The 22920-nt window shown below is 42.7% G+C and overlaps 1 protein-coding gene across 4 annotated transcripts in view; it reads right to left on the bottom strand.

Moving 5' to 3' along the window:
• The window catches only part of FAM234B (family with sequence similarity 234 member B), an 80429-nt gene that overhangs the window by 38579 nt on the left and 18930 nt on the right, over positions 1-22920 (bottom strand). The window contains exons 4-13 of one of the 4 annotated variants that reach the window (XM_031000807.2): positions 21941-22129; positions 20728-20858; positions 16915-17062; positions 16405-16546; positions 15254-15397; positions 14990-15071; positions 12302-12457; positions 7568-7685; positions 3703-3923; positions 270-3086 (exon numbers count right to left, since the gene is read on the bottom strand). In XM_031000807.2, the coding sequence (XP_030856667.1) occupies positions 3081-3086; positions 3703-3923; positions 7568-7685; positions 12302-12457; positions 14990-15071; positions 15254-15397; positions 16405-16546; positions 16915-17062; positions 20728-20858; positions 21941-22129 (1337 nt within the window). In that variant the 3' untranslated portion in view covers positions 270-3080. Of the gene's footprint in view, positions 1-269; positions 3087-3702; positions 3924-7567; positions 7686-12301; positions 12458-14989; positions 15072-15253; positions 15398-16404; positions 16547-16914; positions 17063-20727; positions 20859-21940; positions 22130-22920 lie in introns of those variants that run through there. The other 3 variants (XR_010129302.1, XM_031000808.2, XM_063693818.1) reach the window with 3 other exon arrangements.

Genomic DNA, 22920 nt, shown 5'->3' with positions numbered 1-22920 from the left:
ATCACACACCGGGCCTGTCATGGGGTGGGGGAAGGGAGGGAGAGATAGCATTAGGAGATATACCTAACGTAAATGACAAGTTAATGGGTGCAGCACACCAACATGGCACATGTATACATATGTAACAAATCTGCACGTTGTGCACATGTACCCTAGAACTTAAAAAAAAAAAAAAGAATGCCACCCATCTATTTGCCCGTTCTCTTTTCCATATGGGGAAACAAACCATCCTTGATGACTAAGACGAATGAGAATGGCACACAAGTGTATTCCTGTAGAGTATTTATTTATTTACTCTGTAACAGTTCACATTTTAAATAGTGCTTCCTGACAATATACCAGCTGGCTCTTCTTTAATAGGGCAATAAGGATAGCAATTCACATTCGGGGGATTAGTTTCACCATACCACACATTTGGGGGATGGCAAAAATGGGGTCTAAGGAAAAGGGAGGGTGTTTAAGGGAAAGAGGAGGGTAAGACCCTTGCATTTGTAGAAGTCATCACTATTTCTCAGTAGTGGTCATATTGGCTTTGCCGGCAACCTCAGGATGGGATTAGAGAAAGAAAGGAGCACGTCCTATCTTAGACAGCTGGGTGGGTGGCTGCCTGCAAGGAGAAGGAGGCTTAGGGACACATTTCACAAGAAACCAGCACCCACATTGGTCAGATGAAGCTTCCTCAATTTTCAGCCACCACTTACACCTTTCTGTACCGGCTGCAAGAGGAAGAAGAAAACTAAACTTATAATGTTGTTTGGCAAGGACAGATTCAAACTTATCATAGTCAAAAGAATCTATGTTAAGTTAGTTTGCAAATACACCATGAAGAATTCAGGTACATTAAGTTTCTCTAGCTTCCTCTTATCTCTTTCTGGGATTTGCCCTGCATAAACACAGTCCTCTGCCCAAACAATCCCACCAAAACAGGTCCTCGGTAAACAACTTCATATTTCACTCCTGCGCAGAGTGGCTGGCTTCCCAGAAAGTCTTAACATAACAGAGAACCAGGTTATGCCCGGACAGCTCAGCCAGACCACAGAACCACCACCCAAGTTTTGGGTATTCAGCTGCCTATAAATTAATTCTTCAAATTCTATACTAAACCAAATTAGGTCCCAGGCCCTTAAACTCAAGTAGATTCAAATCCCAGAAATTATCTGGAATCATTCCCATACTCTAGAAGTATCTTCTTATTCCTCCAAAGTCAAGCTGGACCCACAGATGACTTCCAAACTGTTGAAACAAAATTTGCCTTCAGGATCTTAAGGCAGAGGCACCCAGAAACCTGATAAGGCCAATCTACAGGCCAGGCAACATGCATGCTTGGATCTACTGCTACCAACCTCCTGTTAGGTCATAATGCCTGTCAGTAAGTAATTAACAGAGATCCCTTTAAATCTGGACTTCATGATTTTCTAGAATCGTTTTACTAACACAAGCTAAAAGATACAAGCCCAGCCGGGCATGATGGCTCACACCTGTAATCCCAGCACTTTGGGAGGCAGAAGCAGGTGGATCATCTGAGGTCAGGAGTTCGTGACCAGCCTGGCCAACATGTTGAAACCCCGTCTCTACTAAAAACACAAAAAAAAAATTAGCCAGGCATGGTAGCGGGCACCTGTAGTCCCAGCTACTTGGGAGGCTAAGGCTGGAGAATCGCTTGAACCCAGGAGGCGAAGGTTGCAGTGAGCCGAGATTGCGCCATTGCACTCCAGCCTGGGCGACAAGAGCAAAACTCTGTCTCAAAAAAAAAAAAAAAATGATACAAGCCCAGGTAAAGAGAGAACCTGAGGTGCACTCAGGGATGACCTATCAAGGTTATTCAAGAAGCAGTTTTCCATCCGCTAACATTGAATTTTCTGCTATATAAACAATGACCTAAAAGTTTAGAGGAGAACTTAATCGAAGTAGCAGATTTATACAGAAGAAGGGAGAAGTAAGCACTGGAGATAATTCTAAATAACTTAACCATTTATAAAAGTTATAGTATTTACAGAAGAATTTTCCCAAAATACAATGCTTCAAAGGCTCTACAGGAAAGGAGAGATGCAGGACAAAATGGTTGCATCCTGGACTCAAGTAGCAGAAGAAAAAGTCCAGAAACATATCCCTGAATAGAAGAGAAAACAGAGTGAGGGGAGCTAAGGAGGGTGCCCTATAGAAAAAGATGCAGAGAAGACATACAGCAGGAAAAGGACATAAAAGGCTCCTGACTTCCAGTTCTCCTCTAAGTTGAAGACAGCATGCAAACATACACTTCTGATGTCGCCACAGAAAAAAGATCATGACTGGCAGAACCATCAGAGCCACATATAACACAACATGTGGACTTGGTCAGAGATGGGTCACTGAGACTACATCCTCTTGCTCCCCTTGTGATAGGAATATAGTTATTCTTGTGGTCACTTAATAGACATGGATGGAAAATCTAAGGAAATAGGATATAAAACAAAAGAGATGAAAATGCTTGGATAGCTAACTCAGTCTTCCACTATAAATCTTTCTCACTCTGTCTACAATTTGGAAGTAGCCAAGGTACAGGTGGGAAAGAATAAGGAGAGAAATAAGTGGCCCTCAACATCAGAGGTAGGGCATCTGGAAGTCTCAAAATGACCAAACAAACCAGATATATTTCAGAAGGACAAGAAACTGGATCCCTGAAGCTTAGGACATACCTGGAAAATAACTTCACCACAACACTAAAATATACACACACACAGCATAATGTACAACAAAATGTTTCCTAGTCATAGACTTCACTGGCTTTCCCAGCAAGACTTCATAAATTAGACATCCCAAAAAAATTAAATACTTAAGAGATTCACATTTCCAAACGATCCACGCAGAGTTCCTAGAGGGGATTAATGCAGGGACTGAAAAGGTAGGTAAGATGCCCCAGCCAAACAGATCATGCTGCCGTCAAAGACTCCAACATGCCTTCCCAAGCCTTTGCAACCATCAGGGAGGTGGTAAATGAGGACGAAGAAGTCTTCTCTCCATAGAACTGATTTTACAGTGACAGGAGAGTAGAGAGGGTATCCACTCTGTTCACTTCTTCTGCAACTGAAGATTCCATCAGATTAGATCTATGGAAAAAGAGTTATCAGTGACTTTATTGTTTTTCATGGTAGAGATGTTCAAAGAAAAGCAGGAAAACTAAAGGTCAGAATATTTCTCTATTTTCCTGTCCTTTTCTTTAGCTCCAATAGTCTGTAAACATTTCCTCCTTCCAGAAAGGCCCAGAAACTTTGTTATTTTCCATGATAAGCTTTTGAACTTTGCACTAGACTATAATATTTCTTGGGAGTGGGGATGGGGAGGGAACATTAGCATTTTGAGCAAGATGATTCTTTGTAGTATGTAACTGCTACAAGCCCTGCATGATGTTAGCATCACTAGCCCCAACCCAGAAAATACCAGTCGTAGCCACCCCTGTCAGTCATTGGGACAATAAAAACCACGACCCCACATTGTCAAATGTCCCCTAAGGAAGATGCTATTATTTCCAGCTGAAAACAACTGAGAATCATTTCTTCATGGTCAGAAGGCATCCATAGGAAACAGTGTTGGTCCAAAACAACTGTCTTGATACACATCTACTCAAGAAAGTTCCCCATTCTGCCTACTTTCTAAAGACAAAGCTGGAATTGGTAGTATTTGTCCTAAACCCTCAAGAGGAACAATATTTCTGGAGCCACTCACCTCGTAGGGAGCTTCAACAAACTTTATCCTAGACAGAAATCTTCGCAGCTCCCCACGGCCAATTTTGGGGGTGGACTCCTGTAGCTGAGCCATCTGGCCCTCCATTAGTGCCCACCGTAGACTAAGCTTGCTGACCACCAGGGCTGCTGGATGGCCTTCGGAGCTTGGCCCTGTTGTCCTGGTAACATAAAAGGCATCTTTCCAGAGGTCGTTAATTCCAACTGAGGAAGGACAAAAACAAGAGCAGTTAACTTGGACACATACCGTCCACTAACAGGAGAGGGGTTTGGTTCAACAATACATTTATTTACTCATAAGTTCATACAGGAAATGTACTGAGCACTGAATAAACAGAAGGCAGTGAGCTAGCCCACGGGTGCAAAGAGGGGAAGGACTGGACGCCAGTAAAGCAGCACATTCTTCCTGGTCTTTGCACCTTTACTCCTCTGAAGCTATTTCCAAAAAAGCTCAACTCAGGAACTGAGAGAATGTGCCCCTTGTGGCAAGAATTCAGTAGAAAAGCAAGCCCGAAACACTAGGGAGCCTGAGAATTCCCAGACTGTCAGTGCGCAGTCACAGAGGCGATTTACCTTGCCAGTGTTTATTTTGCCTCATCTTTAAAATACAAGTTGTATAAGGTGTAAGGAAGGGATCCAGTTTCAGCTTTCTACATATGGCTAGCCAGTTTTCCCAGCACCATTTATTAAATAGGGAATCCTTTCCCCATTGCTTGTTTTTCTCAGGTTTGTCAAAGATCAGATAGTTGTAGGTATGCAGCGTTATTTCTGAGGGCTCTGTTCTGTTCCGTTGATTTATATCTCTGTTTTGGTACCAGTACCATGCTGTTTTGGTTACTGTAGCCTTGTAGTATAGTTTGAAGTCAGGTAGCGTGATGCCTCCAGCTTTGTTCTTTTGGCTTAGGATTGACTTGGTGATACGGGCTCTTTTTTGGTTCCATATGAACTTTAAAGTAGTTTTTTCCAATTCTGTGAAGAAAGTCATTGGTAGCTTGATGGGGATGGCATTGAATCTATAAATTACCTTGGACAGTATGGCCATTTTCACGATATTGATTCTTCCTACCCATGAGCATGGAATGTTCTTCCATTTGTTTGTATCCTCTTTTATTTTCTTGAGCAGTGGTTTGTAGTTCTCCTTGAAGAGGTCCTTCATGTCCCTTGTAAGTTGGATTCCTAGGTATTTTATTCTCTTTGAAGCAATTGTGAATGGGAGTTCACTCATGATATGGCTCTCTGTTTGTCTGTTATTGGTGTATAAGAATGCTTGTGATTTTTGTACGTTGATTTTGTATCCTGAGACTTTGCTGAAGTTGCTTATCAGCTTAAGGAGATTTTGGGCTGAGACGATGGGGTTTTCTAGATATACAATCATGTCATCTGCAAACATGGACAATTTGACTTCCTCTTTTCCTAATTGAATACCCTTTATTTCCTTCTCCTGCCTAATTGCCCTAGCCAGAACTTCCAACACTATGTTGAATAGGAGTGGTGAGAGAGGGCATCCCTGTCTTGTGCCAGTTTTCAAAGGGAATGCTTCCAGTTTTTGCCCATTCAGTATGATATTGGCTGTGGACTTAAACGTTAGACCTAAAACCATAAAAACCCTAGAAAGAAACCTAGGCATTACCATTCAGGACATAGGCATGGGCAAGGACTTCATGTCTAAAACACCAAAAGCAATGGCAACAAAAAACAAAATTGACAAATGGGATCTAATTAAACTAAAGAGCTTCTGCACAGCAAAAGAAACTACCATCAGAGTGAACAGGCAACCTACAAAATGGGAGAAAATTTTCACAACCTACTCATCTGACAAAGGGCTAATATCCAGAATCTACAATGAACTCAAACAAATTTACAAGAAAAAGACAAACAACCCCATCCAAAAGTGGGCGAAGGACATGAACAGACACTTCTCAAAAGAAGACATTTATGCAGCCAAAAAACACATGAAAAAATGCACACCATCACTGGCCATCAGAGAAATGCAAATCAAAACCACAATGAGATACCATCTCACACCAGTTAGAATGGCGATCATTAAAAAGTCAGGAAACAACAGGTGCTGGAGAGGATGTGGAGAAATAGGAACATTTTTACACTGTTGGGACTGTAAACTAGTTCAACCATTGTGGAAGTCAGTGTGGCGATTCCTCAGGGATCTAGAACTAGAAATACCATTTGACCCAGCCATCCCATTACTGGGTATATACCCAAAAGACTATAAATCATGCTGCTATAAAGACACATGCACACGTATATTTATTGCGGCACTATTCACAATAGCAAAGACTTGGAACCAACCCAAATGTCCAACAATGATAGACTGGATTAAGAAAATGTGGCACATATACACCATGGAATACTATGCAGCCATAAAAAATGATGAGTTCATGTCCTTTGTAGGGACATGGATGAAATTGGAAATCATCATTCTCAGTAAACTATCGCAAGGACAAAAAACCAAACACTGCATGTTCTCACTCATAGGTGGGAATAGAACAATGAGAACACATGGACACAGGAAAGGGAACATCACACTCTGGGGACTGTTGTGGGGTGGGGGGAGGGGGGAGGGATAGCATTAGGAGATATACCTAATGCTAAATGATGAGTTAATGGGTGCAGCACACCAGCATGGCAGATGTATACATATGTAACTAACCTGCACATTGTGCACATGTACCCTAAAACTTAAAGTATAATAATAATAAAATTTAAAAAATAAATAAATAAATAAAATAAAATACAAGTTGTAATAAAAATGGTGTCAAGATTCTTAATTACCATTATTTGATGTTCACTGAATATTTTATGCTACTGTTGAAAAAACAGCTCACTCAGATCTAATCACAGGATTTTCCAAGCTCATACCTCCCTGCCCCCACCCCCCAATCAGTGGACAGGTGTGCCTGCAAGTTCCAGGTAAGCTGTTCTTCCCCATGTATCCCAATAAATCGAGAGAGCTACAAACACCAGCTGCAGCCCAAGGCCAATGAGTTTGTAAGTAGACAGCCAAGTCCATAAGTAGCAAGAGAATGTGGAAAGAAAGAAAGGAGATGTGGTCATCTGGTCCTCTCCCACTCCTGCACTCCCTGACCTCCCAACAGGAACAGCAGATTCCATGAGGGAAGGAATCGCTGAGGAGATCACCAGACAACCTAGACTAGCAGGCAGCAGAGGCTGCAATCCCAATGCTTTGGTTTCCTGAGTTGAGGGTCTCCCATATAGGATCCCATTTTATTTACAGTGTTATTTAGACAGATATGTAAAGTAGAAGAACACTTCCAAAATGTTAATAGTGGTTATAAGTGGCCAGATTATGGCCAATTTTTCTTTCTTCCTTTGATTTTTCTTCTTTCTCCAATTTCTATGCAAGGTGCAGTTATATTCAAAAAAAGGTTTTCTAAATCAATGCCCTGGCAAAACACATTCTATCTCCATCATGTCCTTCAGTTAATTCCAAATCCTAATCTCTGAGTGGGTCAAGAAACTAGTCTTATTTGTAGTCCCAGCACCTGGCACAGTGCCTGGCATACAGCTGATGCTCATTAAATGTCTGCTGAAGGAGTGGCTGGATGAATCATCACCTTACAGACCCTTTGGAATGGGACGCACTTTCACCTCCACATTCAGAGCATATGGGTTCTCACCCTGTGAGCCCGGGGCTTCCACCCAGCGGAGCATTCCAGCAAAGAGGCACCAGGGACACCAGGGAAAGTGCCCTGCTGTCGTCTGAGAAGCACACATCCTTCCCTGGGTGGGGCAATGGTCTCATTACACACAGCCAACACATACTCTCCCACCATCTGCATACACAGACTCCCACTGGCACTGGGACTCACCCTCTGAAGCCGTCACTGTGCCGGTGGTGTTGGCCAGATCCAGAAGGATGGAGGGGAACGCAGGATGCAGGAGGTAAAGGTGGTGAAGGCTGGGCGGCTCAGTTCCTAGGATGATATCCTGACAATAAGCCGCAAAAAGGAAGAGCAAAGGTAACTCTACATTCCCACACGTGACAGTCCTCAGGTGAAAAGGCAGAGTAGAAAATGGTGATTACTCATTCCTCTCAGATGCTAATGCCTGATCCTAACTACAAGAATGTGTTTGAAAGAAACTCCCCTGTATAAGAGACATATTTCAAAGAGCTCAAAATACTAATCACTAACTCTTTCAAACCACTATCTACAGCTGGAAAATGCTTTCTCCCTTGTAAGAAAAAAAAGGAAGGCAGGCCTGGCACGGTGGTTCATGCCTATAATCCCAGCACTTTAGGAGGCCGAGGTGGGCAGATGACCTGAGGTCAGGAGTTCGAGACCAGCCTGGCCAACATGGAGAAACCCTGTCTCTACCGAAAATACAAAAAAAAAAAAAAAAGAAAAAAAAAGCTGGGCTTGGTGGTATGCCTGTAGCCCCAGCTACTCAGGAGGCTGAGGCAGGAGAATCACTTGAACCTGGGAGGCACAGGTTGCAGTGAGCCAAGATCGTGCCACTGCACTCCAGCCTGGGTGACAGAGAGACTCTGTCTCAAAAAAGAAAAAGAAAAAGAAAAGAAAAGGCAATGTACAGGTCCCAAGAGAGGAATCTGACAAGATGTCCCAGTCTTCTGCCCATGGAAGTACTGGAATACTGGTTCATCCCTTGCAGCAGATGGGGCTTTGTGGAGATGTAATCTATTTATGAAAACACAGTGAGCCAAAGATATTTCCTTTCACTGGGTGTCAAAGCCAACTGCAAGCATCAGGCTAAAAATTACAAAAATCTTATCTGTTCCTGAAATGAGTGGAATGTTGACCAGACAGAGGCAAATCATCAATTATAAAACAAAAGTTCCAAGGCCTGAGTGTCAGTCTTCAAACTCTCTACAGCAGTAGAAATGCACATTGGGACTATCTTTATCAGTATGACTTCTATGTGGGGATGGGACTTGAGACTTGGCAGGTACATGTGTGTGCAGCCATGCAGTTGTTAAAGCACAGAAGTACACCCATGTGAGTTAGTAAGTGGCTGCTCTCCAGAGCTTCCCAAGTGCCTCTCCTCCCCTGGGACTACTTTGGGCCTCCTGCAGTAGAGGAAATGGAAGCTCTGAGGGATGAATATTACCCCTGCTTCCATATCGCTGCATGGGAAGAAGTCCCCAAGTGAGGAGAAGTGTGAGCAGGAAGCTTGCAACCTCACTCTCAACACATCCCCACAAAGCAGAAGAGGGCATCTTCCACACACCCTTAGGATCCCAGGTATGAAAGGACAGATCTCCGGCTCAGCTAACATGAGAAGAAAACAGCCATACACCTTCCTCACTGCCTACAGAATGAAGCACAAATTCCTTAGCAGTCTTACACCATTTAACCAAAATATGCCTTTTCCAGACTGAGCTGCTATGACTCACCTGCCCACCTCATGCTGCACAAATGTCTGATCATCATCCTCAATCCATGCTTCACCTTACTCTGCCTAACCGTTGCCAATCTTATTTGCCTCTTAGACTGTCTAACCATCCTCTCTACCCCATCTCTACACTTCTCGTCCTTAGGTGCCCACACTGAACGCCCCTCTTTGAGGAAAAGCTCCCTTATTACCCTAGGCAAAATTAACATCTCCCTTCTTTTGTGCTTCCATGTAAACTTCTTACTTGTACCTCTATTAAAGCATTTGTAACATGGCTCTTTTTTTTTTTGTAGTTATTTATAGAAGACTACACTTGAGACTTATCTTGCCCAATACCCTCATTTTATTACAGGAGGGGTCTTCAAAAAGTTCATGGAAATGCAGATTATGAAAAAACTATGCAAGGACTTCAAAATTTTTTTTGCACCAAAGGAAACTCATACTAACTTGTTATAACATGCCTGAACAGGAGCTAGTCTGAGGCACCAAGAAGGGTAAGATATCAGTTTGAAAACAGCCCCTATCAAAGTAACACGAATTCTGCCAAAAAGTTGAAGCAAGAACATGCATCAAATTTATGGTGAATTTTGGGTGGAAGAATGGTGAAATCATTGATGCTTTCTGAAAAATTTGTGATGACAATGCCCCAGAGAGATCAGCAGCTTAGACGCGGATAGCTCATTTTCACGAGAGACAAAATGATGTCGGAGATTAAACCCACAATGGCAGACCATCCTCATCAATTTGTGAGGAAAAAATTAATCTTGTTCATGCCCTAACTGAAGAGAACCAATGATTAACAGCACAAACAATAGCCACCACTGAAGACACCTCAATTGGTTCAGTTTACGTAATTCTGGTTGAAAAATTAAAGTTGAGCGAACTTTCCATGGGATGGGTGGCAAAACTGTTGGCCCATATTAGCTACAGACAACAGCAGGACTTTCAATGGAAATTTTAAACAAGTGGGATCAAGATCCTGGAAGCATTTCTTTGAAGATCTGTAGCAGGAGATGAAACATGGCTTTACCAGTGTGCTCCTGAAGGCAAAGCACAATGAAAGCAATGACTACAAGAGGTGGAAGTGGTCCAGTCCAAGAAAAAGTGGAAAGGTCAACAGCAAAAGTCATGACAGTATTTTGGAGGGATGCCCAAGGCATTTTGCTTGTTGACCAGACAGAGGCAAATCATCAATTATAAAACAAAAGTTCCAAGGCCTGAGTGTCAGTCTTCAAACTCTCTACAGCAGAAGAAATGCACATTATGTTGACGTTAGGACTAAAGAATGATAACACTGGCTGGGTGCAGTGGCTCATGCCTGTAATCCCAGCTCTTAGGGAAGCAGAGGCGGGATGACAGCTTGAGCCCAGGAGTTCGAGGCCTGCCTGGGCAATACAGCAAGACCCCGTTCTCCACAAAAAGGAAAAAAAAAAAAAAGACAAAAAAAGAATAACATCTGCTTAAAATGAGAGTGTTTGAGAAAGCCAAAGCTTTAGCAGAAAAACACCTGGGAAAGCTTCACCAGAGAGTTCTTCTCCACCACAACAATGTTCCTACTCATTCCTCTCATCAGACGAGCAATTTTGTGAGTTTCAATGGGAAATCATGAGGCATTCACCTTATGGTTCTGAGTTAGCTCCTTGTGACTTTCTTTAGTTTCCTAATCTTAAGAAATCTTTAAAGGGCTCTCATTTTTCTCAGTTTATAATGTAAAAAAAGACTGCATTGACATGATGAAACTCCCAGGACCCTCAGTTCTTTAGGGATGGACTAAATGGCTGCTATCAATGCTTACAAACTGTCTTGAACTTTACGGAGCTTATGTTAAGAAATAAAGTTCTTTTTTTTTTTTTTTTTTGAGACAAAGTCTCGCACTGTCGCCTGGGCTGGAGTGCAATGGCATGATCTCGGCTCACTGCAACCTCTGCCTCCCGGGTTCAAGCGATTCTCCTGCCTCAGCCTCCCGGACAGCTGGAATTACAGGTGCCCACCACCACGCCTGGCTATTTTTTGTATTTTTAGTAGAGACGAGGTTTCACTATGTTGGCCAGGCTGGTATCGAACTCCTGACCTTGTGAGTCTCCTGCCTCGGCCTCCCAAAATGCTGGGATTACAGGCATGAGCCACTGCGCCCAGCCGATATTTTTTATTTTTATATTTTAATTACATTTTTCCATGAATTTTCTGAAGTCCCCTCATAGGCGGGGAGGAAGTTGAAATGTTAGGTAAATTGCCCATGGTCACACTGTTAGGCCATGTCAGAGTTAGAAATACAATCTAGATTTTAGGTAAATCTGATCCTCAAAATGAGTAAATATATTAGCATGTTCATTAACCATTAATGGATAAAGATAATGAGGTTCAGAGAAGTTGAGCGACTTGTTGACTGAGCCTGGTTGATGAATTCAGGATCCTGCCTCCATCAGGTTCCCCCCATTATCTGTGGACCATCTGTCTTCTCTAGAGGGCCAAGATTATTTTCAGTTTATCCTTAGTCCCTACAGAGATCACAGTGCCTGGCACACAGAAAGTGCTGAGTCAAGATGTGTTTCATTGAACTAAGGCAGGGTGGGTCTTACTAAAAACTCCCCAGTACCTAAAACAGGTAGCACCCTGCCTCACCAACCCTATGAAAATACTGCAGCGTAACATTTAAGACTCTCTAAAATCTGCCTTCTAGGTGTCAGACCTTCTCTCCCATAGTTCCTCAAATGACCTCTCAGTTTTATCTGGTCAATGTCCCTCTCCAACTGCTGGCCACCCTCCCCCATCCCCGTTCCTTCAGTCTCAGGGCATGTGCCTCAAAGCCCAGCCTTACTCCTCCTTGAAATTCTCTCTGCCCACTTCAGACCAGTCATAATGATTTCTCCTCTTCAACAGCCGTAGCATATGTGAATTATCTGTAAATTTGGATCTAGTATCTTGGGAGGACTTTTTATTCTTTATTCAGCCTCCCACTGTCAGTAGCCAGCAGTTAGGGGCTGTTGTCAGCTTGCACATTCTCTGCTAAAAGGCAAAGGTGTGGCTCAGGAGGACACAGGGTTCCTGCCTTTCCCCAGCGAGTGCTGACTTGTTTCTATTCCAACCCCTTGGAAAGTGATGGGTCAAATAACATCTCCAGAACACAGTCAGCCCTGCACAGCAGCTGCCATCTGACAAAGTAAAAAAGGGACCCTCCCAGGCTCACTCACGGAATTGGGAGATGCAGCTGACAGCCCTTCGGCCCAGAAGAGGAAGACAGACTTCTGGTCTGAAGTAACTGCTGAGGTGGCTGGCGTTTCTTTCACGTGACACGGAGCACGGTAACTCCAAACAACGGAGCCAGAGTCACCATCCACAACCATCATCTACAAAAGAGAAGACAGAGAGTAAACATGGCCAGGCCTCAAAAAAGCAGCAGGCCCAGAAAATGCACACACAAAAATGCACAGGTATTCAAATAACACAAATACCAACACGCTGCGCTTTCAAGATGCAAGCAAACTGGGTGTTCCGAGAGCACGAATAATGGCTAAGGACCAGGCCCCAGGCTTCTGCAGCCCTTGTTCCCATTTAATAGATTTCAAGAACTGCAAAGTTCTCAAGTGGAAAAGGGACATTTAAATCATGTAGTCCACCCCATTTTACAGGTGAGAAAAGGAGGATCTGAGAGACAGGAAGTGATGTGGACACGCGGATTGTCCACGTTTAGGACAGTCCTCAGAGAGACACAGCAGCCACTCTGCAAATGCCAACAGCAGCACCTTATTCCCCACAACACAGCAGTCACTCAGAAAACAATGGCCCAGTGAACACTGTCCTAGGGCACAGTGTTCCCAGTTTTATGGATCTGACTCTTGGTGTCGTGGCATATGGACCTAGGGAAGTCTCAAATGTAAAGCAGTGCTGTTTAAACAGGCAAAAAAAATAATCCAAGAGGGAATTCATTGCTTAGCTGCATTTGTCAAAGGATAATGACAAAGGGGTTCAAATTCATAATCCTGGCATATGTCTGCTCTTCATCCTAAATGCCTCACAAATCTGGAGCCTCTCATTTACCAAAATCCCCAAGAAGTTCCCCAATTTCCTCCAGCCCAAGTGTCTTTACTCCCTCCTGCTCAGTGTCTCCACACTTCTGTAAGTGGAGAACCTAACCTCTTTGGACAACCACTTGCCCTATTCTTCCAGGCTCCTGAGTCCTGCCTTTCTCTGCCTATGCTCAGACTCTGCATCACGCAAGTTCCTGGAATCAACCCGGCAGAGACAAAATCTTCTCAACCAGCAGAGAAAGAAAAATAGACAAGCACTTCAAGATTGCCTTTGGCAATCTTGGGGAAAAAAGAAGTCTAGAGACACTGCACTAAAAACTTGTATCCACTCAAACATATATTTCATTTTATATATATATATATATATATATATATATATATATATATATCTTTTTTATTATTATAGTTTAACTTCATTTAACTGTCACAATAATCCTATGAAGGCAGGCAATATTATTACCCCTGTTTTATAAATGCAGAAACTGCAGCTAGGCAAGATTAGGTAATATGCCCAAGGTCTCCAATAAGTAATGGTGTCAGGATTAAAACCCAGGGCTGAAACTCAACATCTCCACCTTCAACCTACTATACCTACTATACACCCTTCTTCCGTTATCCTGCCAGCACCAGTGTATCAGAAATTCCTTTGAATTACACGCAGGCACTGGCTTTTCCTATATAACACTGCTGGAAGTCTCTCCCTAACATGATGTTTTTATCAATGTATCTGTCCTCTGCCCATAACCAAATAGCCCTATGGCCTCCAACGCCTCCTCCAGATTCTGCAGCTGTGCTTTCAGGGCCCTCTGTAAGCCGACCTCATTCTCATCTCTCTGGTGGGAGTGCACCTCAGCCCACCCTTATCTATTCAGCAAACCTTTTCTCTGCTCCCATGATTCTGCACATACAACCCCTGACCAACATGAGGCATCTCTTGCCTCCCTGGCCCTCCAGCTCGCCTGCACTCCATCTGCTCCCTGTGTTCCCGGTGGACCCCTGTGCGAACCTCCACAACAGCACTTTCCACCGCATGGTAGAGCTATGTAGTGACTCTGTCTTCATTAATTTTGTGTCTCCAGCATTCAGCATAGAAGTTGGCACGCATTAGAGGTGATGATAAAGTGTTTGTTGAATTATTTTTCTCTCTCAGGGAACAATGTGCAATGTATAGAAATAGATATATATTTCACAGTGAAAATAAACCAAAATGCAAGGTCGATAATAAAAAAAAAATTGTAACTCTGTAATTCTGCTGTAATGTTAAAGAAATGAAAGTCATCCATCCAATCATTATATTCTCACAATATGCAACTTCATGCAATATCAAACATCTATTCCGTGTCCTTGGAACATGCTCTATCCTTTCTGTCTCTGGGCCTCTGCTCTTGGCACCCCTGACCTGGCATGTTTTCCTGTCTACATAAATACGATTCAGCTTTAAAAAGCCCTGCTTATATTTCCCTCCTTTATAAGGTCTTCCATAAAACCCCAGTCACCACAGACTTCTCTGAAATCTTACGTATAGCTGTGTATTAAAGCATTACATTTCTTTATACCTGTCTTTCCCCACCAAGAGATTTCAGAAGGCTCCCACTGCCTAACTGTAAGCTAGGGATCCAAAACAAGAAACTCCTACATAGGAAGGAGATTATCCTAGAAAGGCTTCCAGTGCTACAGATTTTAGCAATGAATTGTGAGTTTTCATTTTATCCACTCAGTGAGACTTTGAGTTCTTTGAAGGTAGAGATCATATTTTAGGTTCTTTTTATTCCCTGCTGTGCCTAGCACAGGGTTGGACACAAAGTATATACTTTACATATGCTTTGATTGATCTGAGGCCCAAAGTTTTACCTTTTTCATCCCAACTCCATCCTGTATCTGCAGAAGGAAGTCTAATGTCTGATCATCAGTGAAATATCCAGGAGTAGGCTGGCTGCAAATAAGGACAAAGTAAGAAATCAATAGTGAACAAGAAAAACAGGAAAACTAAGAACTCTCCCTCCCTTCTCTTGCACTGGCCCCAGATATAAGAATTGCAAGCAATTGTCCTGGACAATTTTTAAACATGGGAAAGTGGATCACAACAGCAAACACAAGAAGGAACACAATGCAAACCTGCGCAGGCCTTGAAGTCTCAATGCCCAGTAAGGTGTCAGATTTTGCCCCCGAAGCAGCACAAGGCTTTGTCTGGTTGTAATCAGAAGGTTGCTGCAGTTGGAATCTGGTGCCTTCACCATCTGGAGTAGCTCAACACCATCACTGGGTTAAATAAGACCCCAACAGTTAGTCTCTGGCTTGGATGAGATTTTTGAGCCATTTACTTTGGCTTTTTCTCTCAGTATACGTACACCTGTACACACTCTTGTATTCATGCCCCACCATTATCTCATCAAGTGGGATGTACTGTTGTTTCAGTTGAATCTCATTTTCTTGACCTTAGAAACCAAGGATCCCCAGGAAATTCCATACAAGTTCAAAAGGAACTCACAGGAAAAGTGCTACAGTGCAATATCTCTCACATTGGATACTCTGGGAAAGGCAACAGAGCCAAGGATAATCACAGGGAAGGCAGACAGAGATCTGGACAGGAGGCCAGAGGTTGCCAATGAGCTTGGGCAGCAGCCCATGGCATACATTTCACTGAATTAGTTCTTGCTCAGTGCCACTGGGACCATTCTACTTCATACCTGTCAAAGTCACCAAAACACCATGATACTGCCTAAGAAAATGCTAGAAAATGATTTGGAACTTCTGGTAGGAAAGAATGAAACAATTATTAGCCAGGCTTGGGGTTAAATGGGTAAAATCCCCTGCATGTGACAAACTACATGCTTCTAGTTAGGAAATAAATAAAAATAAAAAATAAGATTTCATGGACACTATCCTTGCTTCTGTCAAAACGATGCTTCAACCAAGAGAAAAATACACAAAAGAGTAGGTCATATCCTTCAGCACAGTTTCACAAACAGTTAGATAAGTCTATTTCCCTCCCTACTCTGACTCAGAGCCCTAAGTATCCTTCCTTGCATCCTACCTGAGGAGTGATCACATGTGGTCACCAACACATAGATATCAACGCATTATGTTACCAAGAGAAGAAAATTTCTAACTCATGTTAACCAGATCAGAAGATGGTAAATTAAGATAAGCACTGTTTCCCCTAAACCTCTACCCACATATTCACCAGCCCAACCAAACTTAGAGACTCAAAGGCATGTGAGTTCACAAGAGATCTCACTGTGACCAAGGACAGACATCTGCCCTACCTGTAAACATCAATGAGCTCAGACAGGTTGATGGATCTTCGCTTTTCCCATTCTGGCTCTTCTATCTGCAGAGAAGGTGGTGAGCTGTCTCGATTTTGGGCCTGAACAAAAATGTCCCGCAGTGCGACAGCTTGTATATTTCCTAGCACCACAGGAAGAACCAACACTGAGAAGTTGAATTTAACAGAACTGTCCCATGGTGAGGATCTGAGCAAGAGACACAGAGCCTTACCAGATGGGTCTAACAGAGCCCGCCCAGACTGGACAACACGGAACAAGTGGGGAGGTGATTAAGTGGGTGCTGGACAAGAGTCTTCCCTTCAGAGGAGGCAGCAAGGGAAGGCAGAGTTAATAGCCTGTGATCGGTGGGGGACAGTAAGAGGCCCCTGCATTAGAAAGCAATGGGAAGGCTGGTGTCAGGAGTTCCTGAGCTTTCACCCTGTCTCACAAGGAAGGCCTCATCACATACGCCAGTGGGGAACAGGAGCAAAAACTAGCCTTGCTTCTTACCAAAGCCAAACAGGATGTAGACAGCCCCGTTTGTGGTGATGTAAACCTGAGGACCAATCAGATTCCCAACTCCAACGATGTTGTACTTCACAGGTCGACCCACTGGATTTCCGGTCCGGCCAGACACCAGCAGAAAGCACAGATCTGGCTGAGGAAGTAAGAGAGGGGGGTGGAGTCAATAGAAGCCCTATCGTTTCCTAATGAAATGGCTTCTCCAGACAGTCACTGCCTCCTCATAAGCCATGGGCTCAGAAACACTCCCCCAAGTTGGAAAGCACAAAGCCAAACCTGCTTCGCTTTATTTCCCTGCAAGTAAGCAAGTGAAGCAAATGTCCCATTGCCTCACTAGAGCCAGGCAAAGGGCATCTTCAAAGCACCTCAGACAGCTTCTCTGAAGCAGAATTGTTGCTTGCTGAATAGTCTCCTGAGGCACAGAATTCTAGCCTACAGCTTAACATAGGATGGCTGGCCCCTGGGTCTTTACTTCAATACCAGAAATCCCCAGTAATATTTGGTTCCAGCTAGAGTTAATGGAGGCAGTGCTCTCCCATCAGAACACTAGATGTCTGGCCTGGACACCATTAACTTTATTCTCAAAGAGAGAACAGCAAACTTTTTCTGTGAAGGGTCAAATAGTATATATTTTAGGCTTTGCCAGCTAGATGATCTCTGTAGCAACTATTCTACTCTGCGGTTCTTGTGTGAAAGCAGTCATAAGCAACACATAAATGAATGGGTGTGAGGATGTTCCAATAAAGCTCTATTTATAAAAACAAGTAGTGGGCCAAATTTAACCTACAAGCCACAGTTGCCAACTTCAGCTCTAGAGGATTTCTTTCGGGGGTAGAGTCACCAGTTAAGAAATATGAGGATTTTACTGATATCTTGACTTCAGTAAAGCTTTTGACAAAGTTTATCATCATGAACTCTATGGACAAGATAAAGAAATGTGGTTTGCCATGTACCAGGAAAAGGTACTTATGGGATCAATACTAGCCTAGAGGGAGGTTTTTAGAGGAATGTCATAGCACTGTGCTATTGCCCCATTCCTATTAAACATTCTTATCAACGACTTGAAAGAATAGAATTCAAGTTTATCACAAAGCTGAGAGGGATAGCTAATATGGCATATGACAAACTCAAAATTCAAAAAAACCTTAGGCTGGAAGATGAGTCAAAATCTGCCAGAAAAAAATAAACTGGTCTATTAATAATTAATCATTAAAAGATATAGGTACTTTAGCTGATTACAAACAGAAAGCAAATCTTAGAAAAAATATTATGATCTTTGGCTGCAAAAACAGAAATACAGAGTCTACATCAAAATAAGAAACAATTCCCTTAGGTTGATATATTAATTATACTACAAATAAAATGCTGTTTTTAGATATAAGTGCCACATTTTAAAAGAGATTTGGACAAACTAGAATGCAAAGGGAAAGAAATCAAGAAAAAGAGGGGTTTGGACTTCCTGGTTGCATGAGGAACAGTATGAGAAATGGGGATATTTAGTCCTGAGTAGCAAGCTTAGAGGGACTAGGCTAATGGTTAAAGGGCTTTCCTATAGAAAGGGGATTAGACTCATTCACAGTAGCTCTATGGGAATGAAGCTGGAACAATGAGTGGAAGCTATGAGAAAGCAGATTTCTTTCTGCTTAGGACAGAATTTTCTGGAGCTGGCCCAAAAATGAAATGGACCGCCTCACAAATTAGTGTTATTCCCATCAGCCTGAGTGCGCCAAGAGAGTGGGGGTGCCAACATGTCTGTAATGCTGAACCAGAGATCACAGCATGGTGTGAGAAAGTTAACCAAATGGTCTTCAAGGTCCCTTCCCACTAATGTTCTAGACCTTATCAGTTCCTGTAATCAAAAACCAGGTCCAGTTCTCCAAGCCCACTTCACTCTAAACCCAGATCAACGAATGCAATCACTATAAGTCACAGACTTAGGTTTCCTTCCTTGTGAAGAGAGAGTCTTCCATCTCAGGAGCTTATACAGGTTCCTGGGGTCCCTTGTTGCTGGCAGAGAGGTCAAAAGAGGTCAGTACAAGGATGAAGCTGCTGTGCTATATACCTAGTGCCTCTACAAGGTTTTCCTAGAACTGTCTACCACTTTTCAAGCAGAACTGAGACTATGCCCTAGCTGTACCCTATTGTGAAAACAAGTAAATTCTGTAGGGCAAGATGGGGAATACACTGAGTGGAGACCAACACAAAGGGCACAGAGTAAGAGTGGGCAAGAAGCCACTTCCTCCAGTGGAGACCTCCTTACTATGGAGGGTCCCCAAGGGCCTGAGCCACTATCCTGCCAACCACCACCAGCTAATAAGTGGCCAGACGGGATGGTTAGACCAAGATTTCTAAATTCAATCACGACATAAAAACTTGTTCAATGGCTTGCCGTGTCTCCCCATATGTTCCCTTCAAAGAATTGCTCCCTGATGGAAGTAATAATTCAAATTTTCCCTAGTCCCCAATCTCTTTATTCACAATGGCTAGGATAAAAAAGATTACATGAATAATTCCTGAATCCTTGGTTCAGGTCCACTTTGAGACCAACTGGCTAGCTGAAGAAAACGAACATAAAGTATGCTTAAAGCTTAAAACCCTTAAAACTAAGTAGGCTTCAGAAATTTAGCTCATTCTGGATCCTGCCTTTATCTTGCAAATGTGAGGGAGAGTTTAGTGTGCCAGAGCAGTGCTCCTCAAAACTCATGACTGATGGGGCACTCTTAAGTTTGGGGGACTCTTGGCAGAAAGCCACAAAATCTTAACAGATTTCATTCCATTCTACATAATTTCACCTCCAGAATTTACAACTCTACTCCATATATGCAATACAAAGATCACAACAGCAAACATAAGGTCTATTAAAATTAAAATAGGTTATCAAATGAGGCAAAATTAGCCATATCCACATTATTCCACAAACATTCTTTGCCGATTGTTTGACTCTTTTGTGCACAAGCATTTCCTTGGCAGACACACTAGGAAGTCTGAGAAAAAGTCTTAGAGAAACTTTGACAAAAGCTCTGAAAAACGCTTCCAGAATAAAAACTTAAAATTGAGATCATTCTGTTCATTAATTTATTCCTTCCTGTGATTTGGGGGAAAGACTACTCTTATTTTATCTGTGTGCAGAGTAACCAGTACACTGAAGTTCCTGCAAATCATAATTTAGGACCATAATTCAAGGGCCACTGTCCTGAATCAAAGTCTGCCTTGTCACAGCCTAGATTACGACACTCCTTTCTTTGGTCATTGTTGTTATTATTGCTTGACTTAGATTTTTTCCTATGTATCTTTTATGAACTTTGTATCAGCCTGTTCTGTTGTTTTATAATTGACATAAAATGTACATATATATAATACAGTAAAACTAAAAATACATATACACAGTAAAAATTAGGCACTACTCTAGGCACTTTAAATATGTTAGCTGTAATTTTCGTAACAATGATGTAAGTAGATATAACATGCCTTTTTTACATATGAAGAAACCAGAGCTTGGACAGGCTCCACGGCTTGCCCAAGGCCTCAAAGATATAAAGTGGTAGAGGTGGAATTCGCATACAGACCTAACTAACTCTAAAGCTCCACTACACCCCAGTCCACGGAGCCATGAGGCTGCCAGAGAAAATGGGTTCATAATGGTCAAGTATTCACTTAACCTCACAAAGAGAATTTACTTAAACCTAAACCCTTGTAAAAAGAACATTTCAAGCAGCATTTATAATGTAACACTAGGAGCTGAGACAACTAAAATAGAAGCATTCCCCATAAGAAACAAAAAACATTTAATAGAGATCATACCTGCAATTCCCCAATGGCCAGAACCACAAGGTCCCGAACACCGTCTTCATCCAAGTCTGGCAGTACCACAACTGGGGCAGCCAAGGTACCGTTGGACAAGTAGTTTGGGTTTAAAGTCCAAATGGCTTTCCCTGAGGAAGGACACATAGGCTGGTCACTATGACAACTTCTTGCCTTTGGAAAAGGCAGATGCCATGTTCCCAGGCCAGAAAAGAAAGACGCAATGGGCTGAACAACAGACAGCAACTCCTACCTACTTATTGCCTTTCGTTTTTGTCTTACTGAGGAGGAGGGAGCAGGCAGTGTGATCCGAATCCTCAAGTATCTGGCTAACAAATCCATGCAATGATTTCTCACCTAGATTTTTTTAGATAAAATGGAAGTGCTAAATCCTTTCCAACAAAGAAGGGCTCACTTGCCTGGGGTGAGGGAACTGTCTGTTAGAGATTATAACAACTATTAAGGAACCATCCAGGGGCAGCCGACCAGACCACTCTGCTTCCTTCCCCCACACGGTCACATAAGTAAGCACCACAGCATCATAGGAAGTTTTCCACATGGCTTCAGTTCTACAGTTAACTCAAATCCCAGTTTTTTTCACTCAGAAGCACCCCGCGACCAAACTCCAACCTCTAAACCTGGGAAGGATGTTATTTATTCTGCTCCACGTGAGCACACGGCCCAGCAGTATTAAGCCTATGGGCCGTATACTTAGGATTCTGTAAGAGCCTTCAGGACATGTTATTCTTTTTCATTCCCTTTTGTCATGTATGTCTGAATGCAGTAAGAAGCTAAAAGGCCAGTCAACAAGCCTCAACAAACCTTTATTTCTTCACTGACGTATTTTTTTAAGTAGTTAATGCCAAATTTACACATGGACCCCATGTATATCAAATATGAAGAATTAAAGTTCAGTCGTCTTTTGTACAAAGAACAGAGTTGGGAGACTATTTACACACCAAAGGCCTCAGGGTAGTTTCTGTTTGGGTAATTCAGTTCCAGCCCCATCCTATCACCAAACAGGTTGAACCATGGATCTGTTTACTCAATCTGCCCAAACCTTTTCTCTCATTTCTCTTAATAACCATATTCCAGATCAGTAAATCAGACATTCCACCATGTGAGAGTCAAAAGGTCCCCTACCCAACAGATTATTCCAATCCAAAAGCATGGCTCGTAGGAGCAAAGTTCTTTTGTGGTAAATGGTATTTACCTGACGTTGCATTGAATGCGCTGAGCATCTTGTGTGTCCCTGTCACAAGGCAGATGGTTTCAGCCAAGCTTCCTGGCATCAGCTCCAAACATGTGATATCTCGAGCCTCCTCAGGGAGAAGACTAGACCACAGTGTGCTGCCATTCATCCCCGAAAGGCATACAAGATTAGCAGCTGGCCTTGAGACACCTAAAAGCACACAAGAGAGATAAAAAAAGGAAAGCAGGCAGAGGAGATAAGAGGCAGAGATGAACAAGAGGCCAGAAAACTGCAAGTGGATGGTGGTAAGGCAGCAACCACACTTGTGTATTCAGCTCCCTCTCACACTTCTGGCAGCAAGATGTGAACACAGAGTGCCTGTCATCTTTGCTGAACACGCTTCTCATGTAAGACAAGAGCTGTGGCCTCCTCTACACTGTCGAATGCATCTCCGCTTCTGCACCTTTCCCAACACTTCTCTTTACATGTCTGCCACCTCGGCCCCAACTAAATGGTGATATCCTTAAGGGGAAAGACTGTCTCGCTAATCTCTGCACCTACAGCAACCGACTGTTTGCCTAATAAGAGACAGGAGCAAAATCAATAATGCGAAAAAGTAGTTAAGAACAAAAAACCAGGAGGAAAAGATATGCTCGGAAACATGAGACTGATCCAGAACGTGTGCAGTGCAGGGAGCAAAATACCTGAATTCTATTCATCACTAATAAATGCTTCCTGAGAGCAGAAAAATATTTTCTTTTTTGAAAAAATAAACTAGAAGATTACATATAGCAATGATGAGTGGGTCTTGCTAGTCTAGAGTTCTATGGAATCAATTGATTTGGTCCCAGTCAGGAAAAAATATTTGGGAAGACCTAATACCTAGATCCAAGTACAGCTGGTAAGGGATTAGAGTAGCCATGTCCTTAGTAAATAAGCCTTTATGCCACTTAATTACTACATCAGACTCAGAACTTTCTCCCTTGTCAGTTTCACATTCA

The sequence above is a fragment of the Gorilla gorilla genome, chromosome 10, assembly GCF_029281585.2.
Source record: "Gorilla gorilla gorilla isolate KB3781 chromosome 10, NHGRI_mGorGor1-v2.1_pri, whole genome shotgun sequence".
Lineage (NCBI taxonomy): Eukaryota > Metazoa > Chordata > Mammalia > Primates > Hominidae > Gorilla > Gorilla gorilla.
The sequence above is the reverse complement of the archived record's forward strand: the minus strand, read 5'-3'. Positions and strand labels throughout refer to the sequence as shown.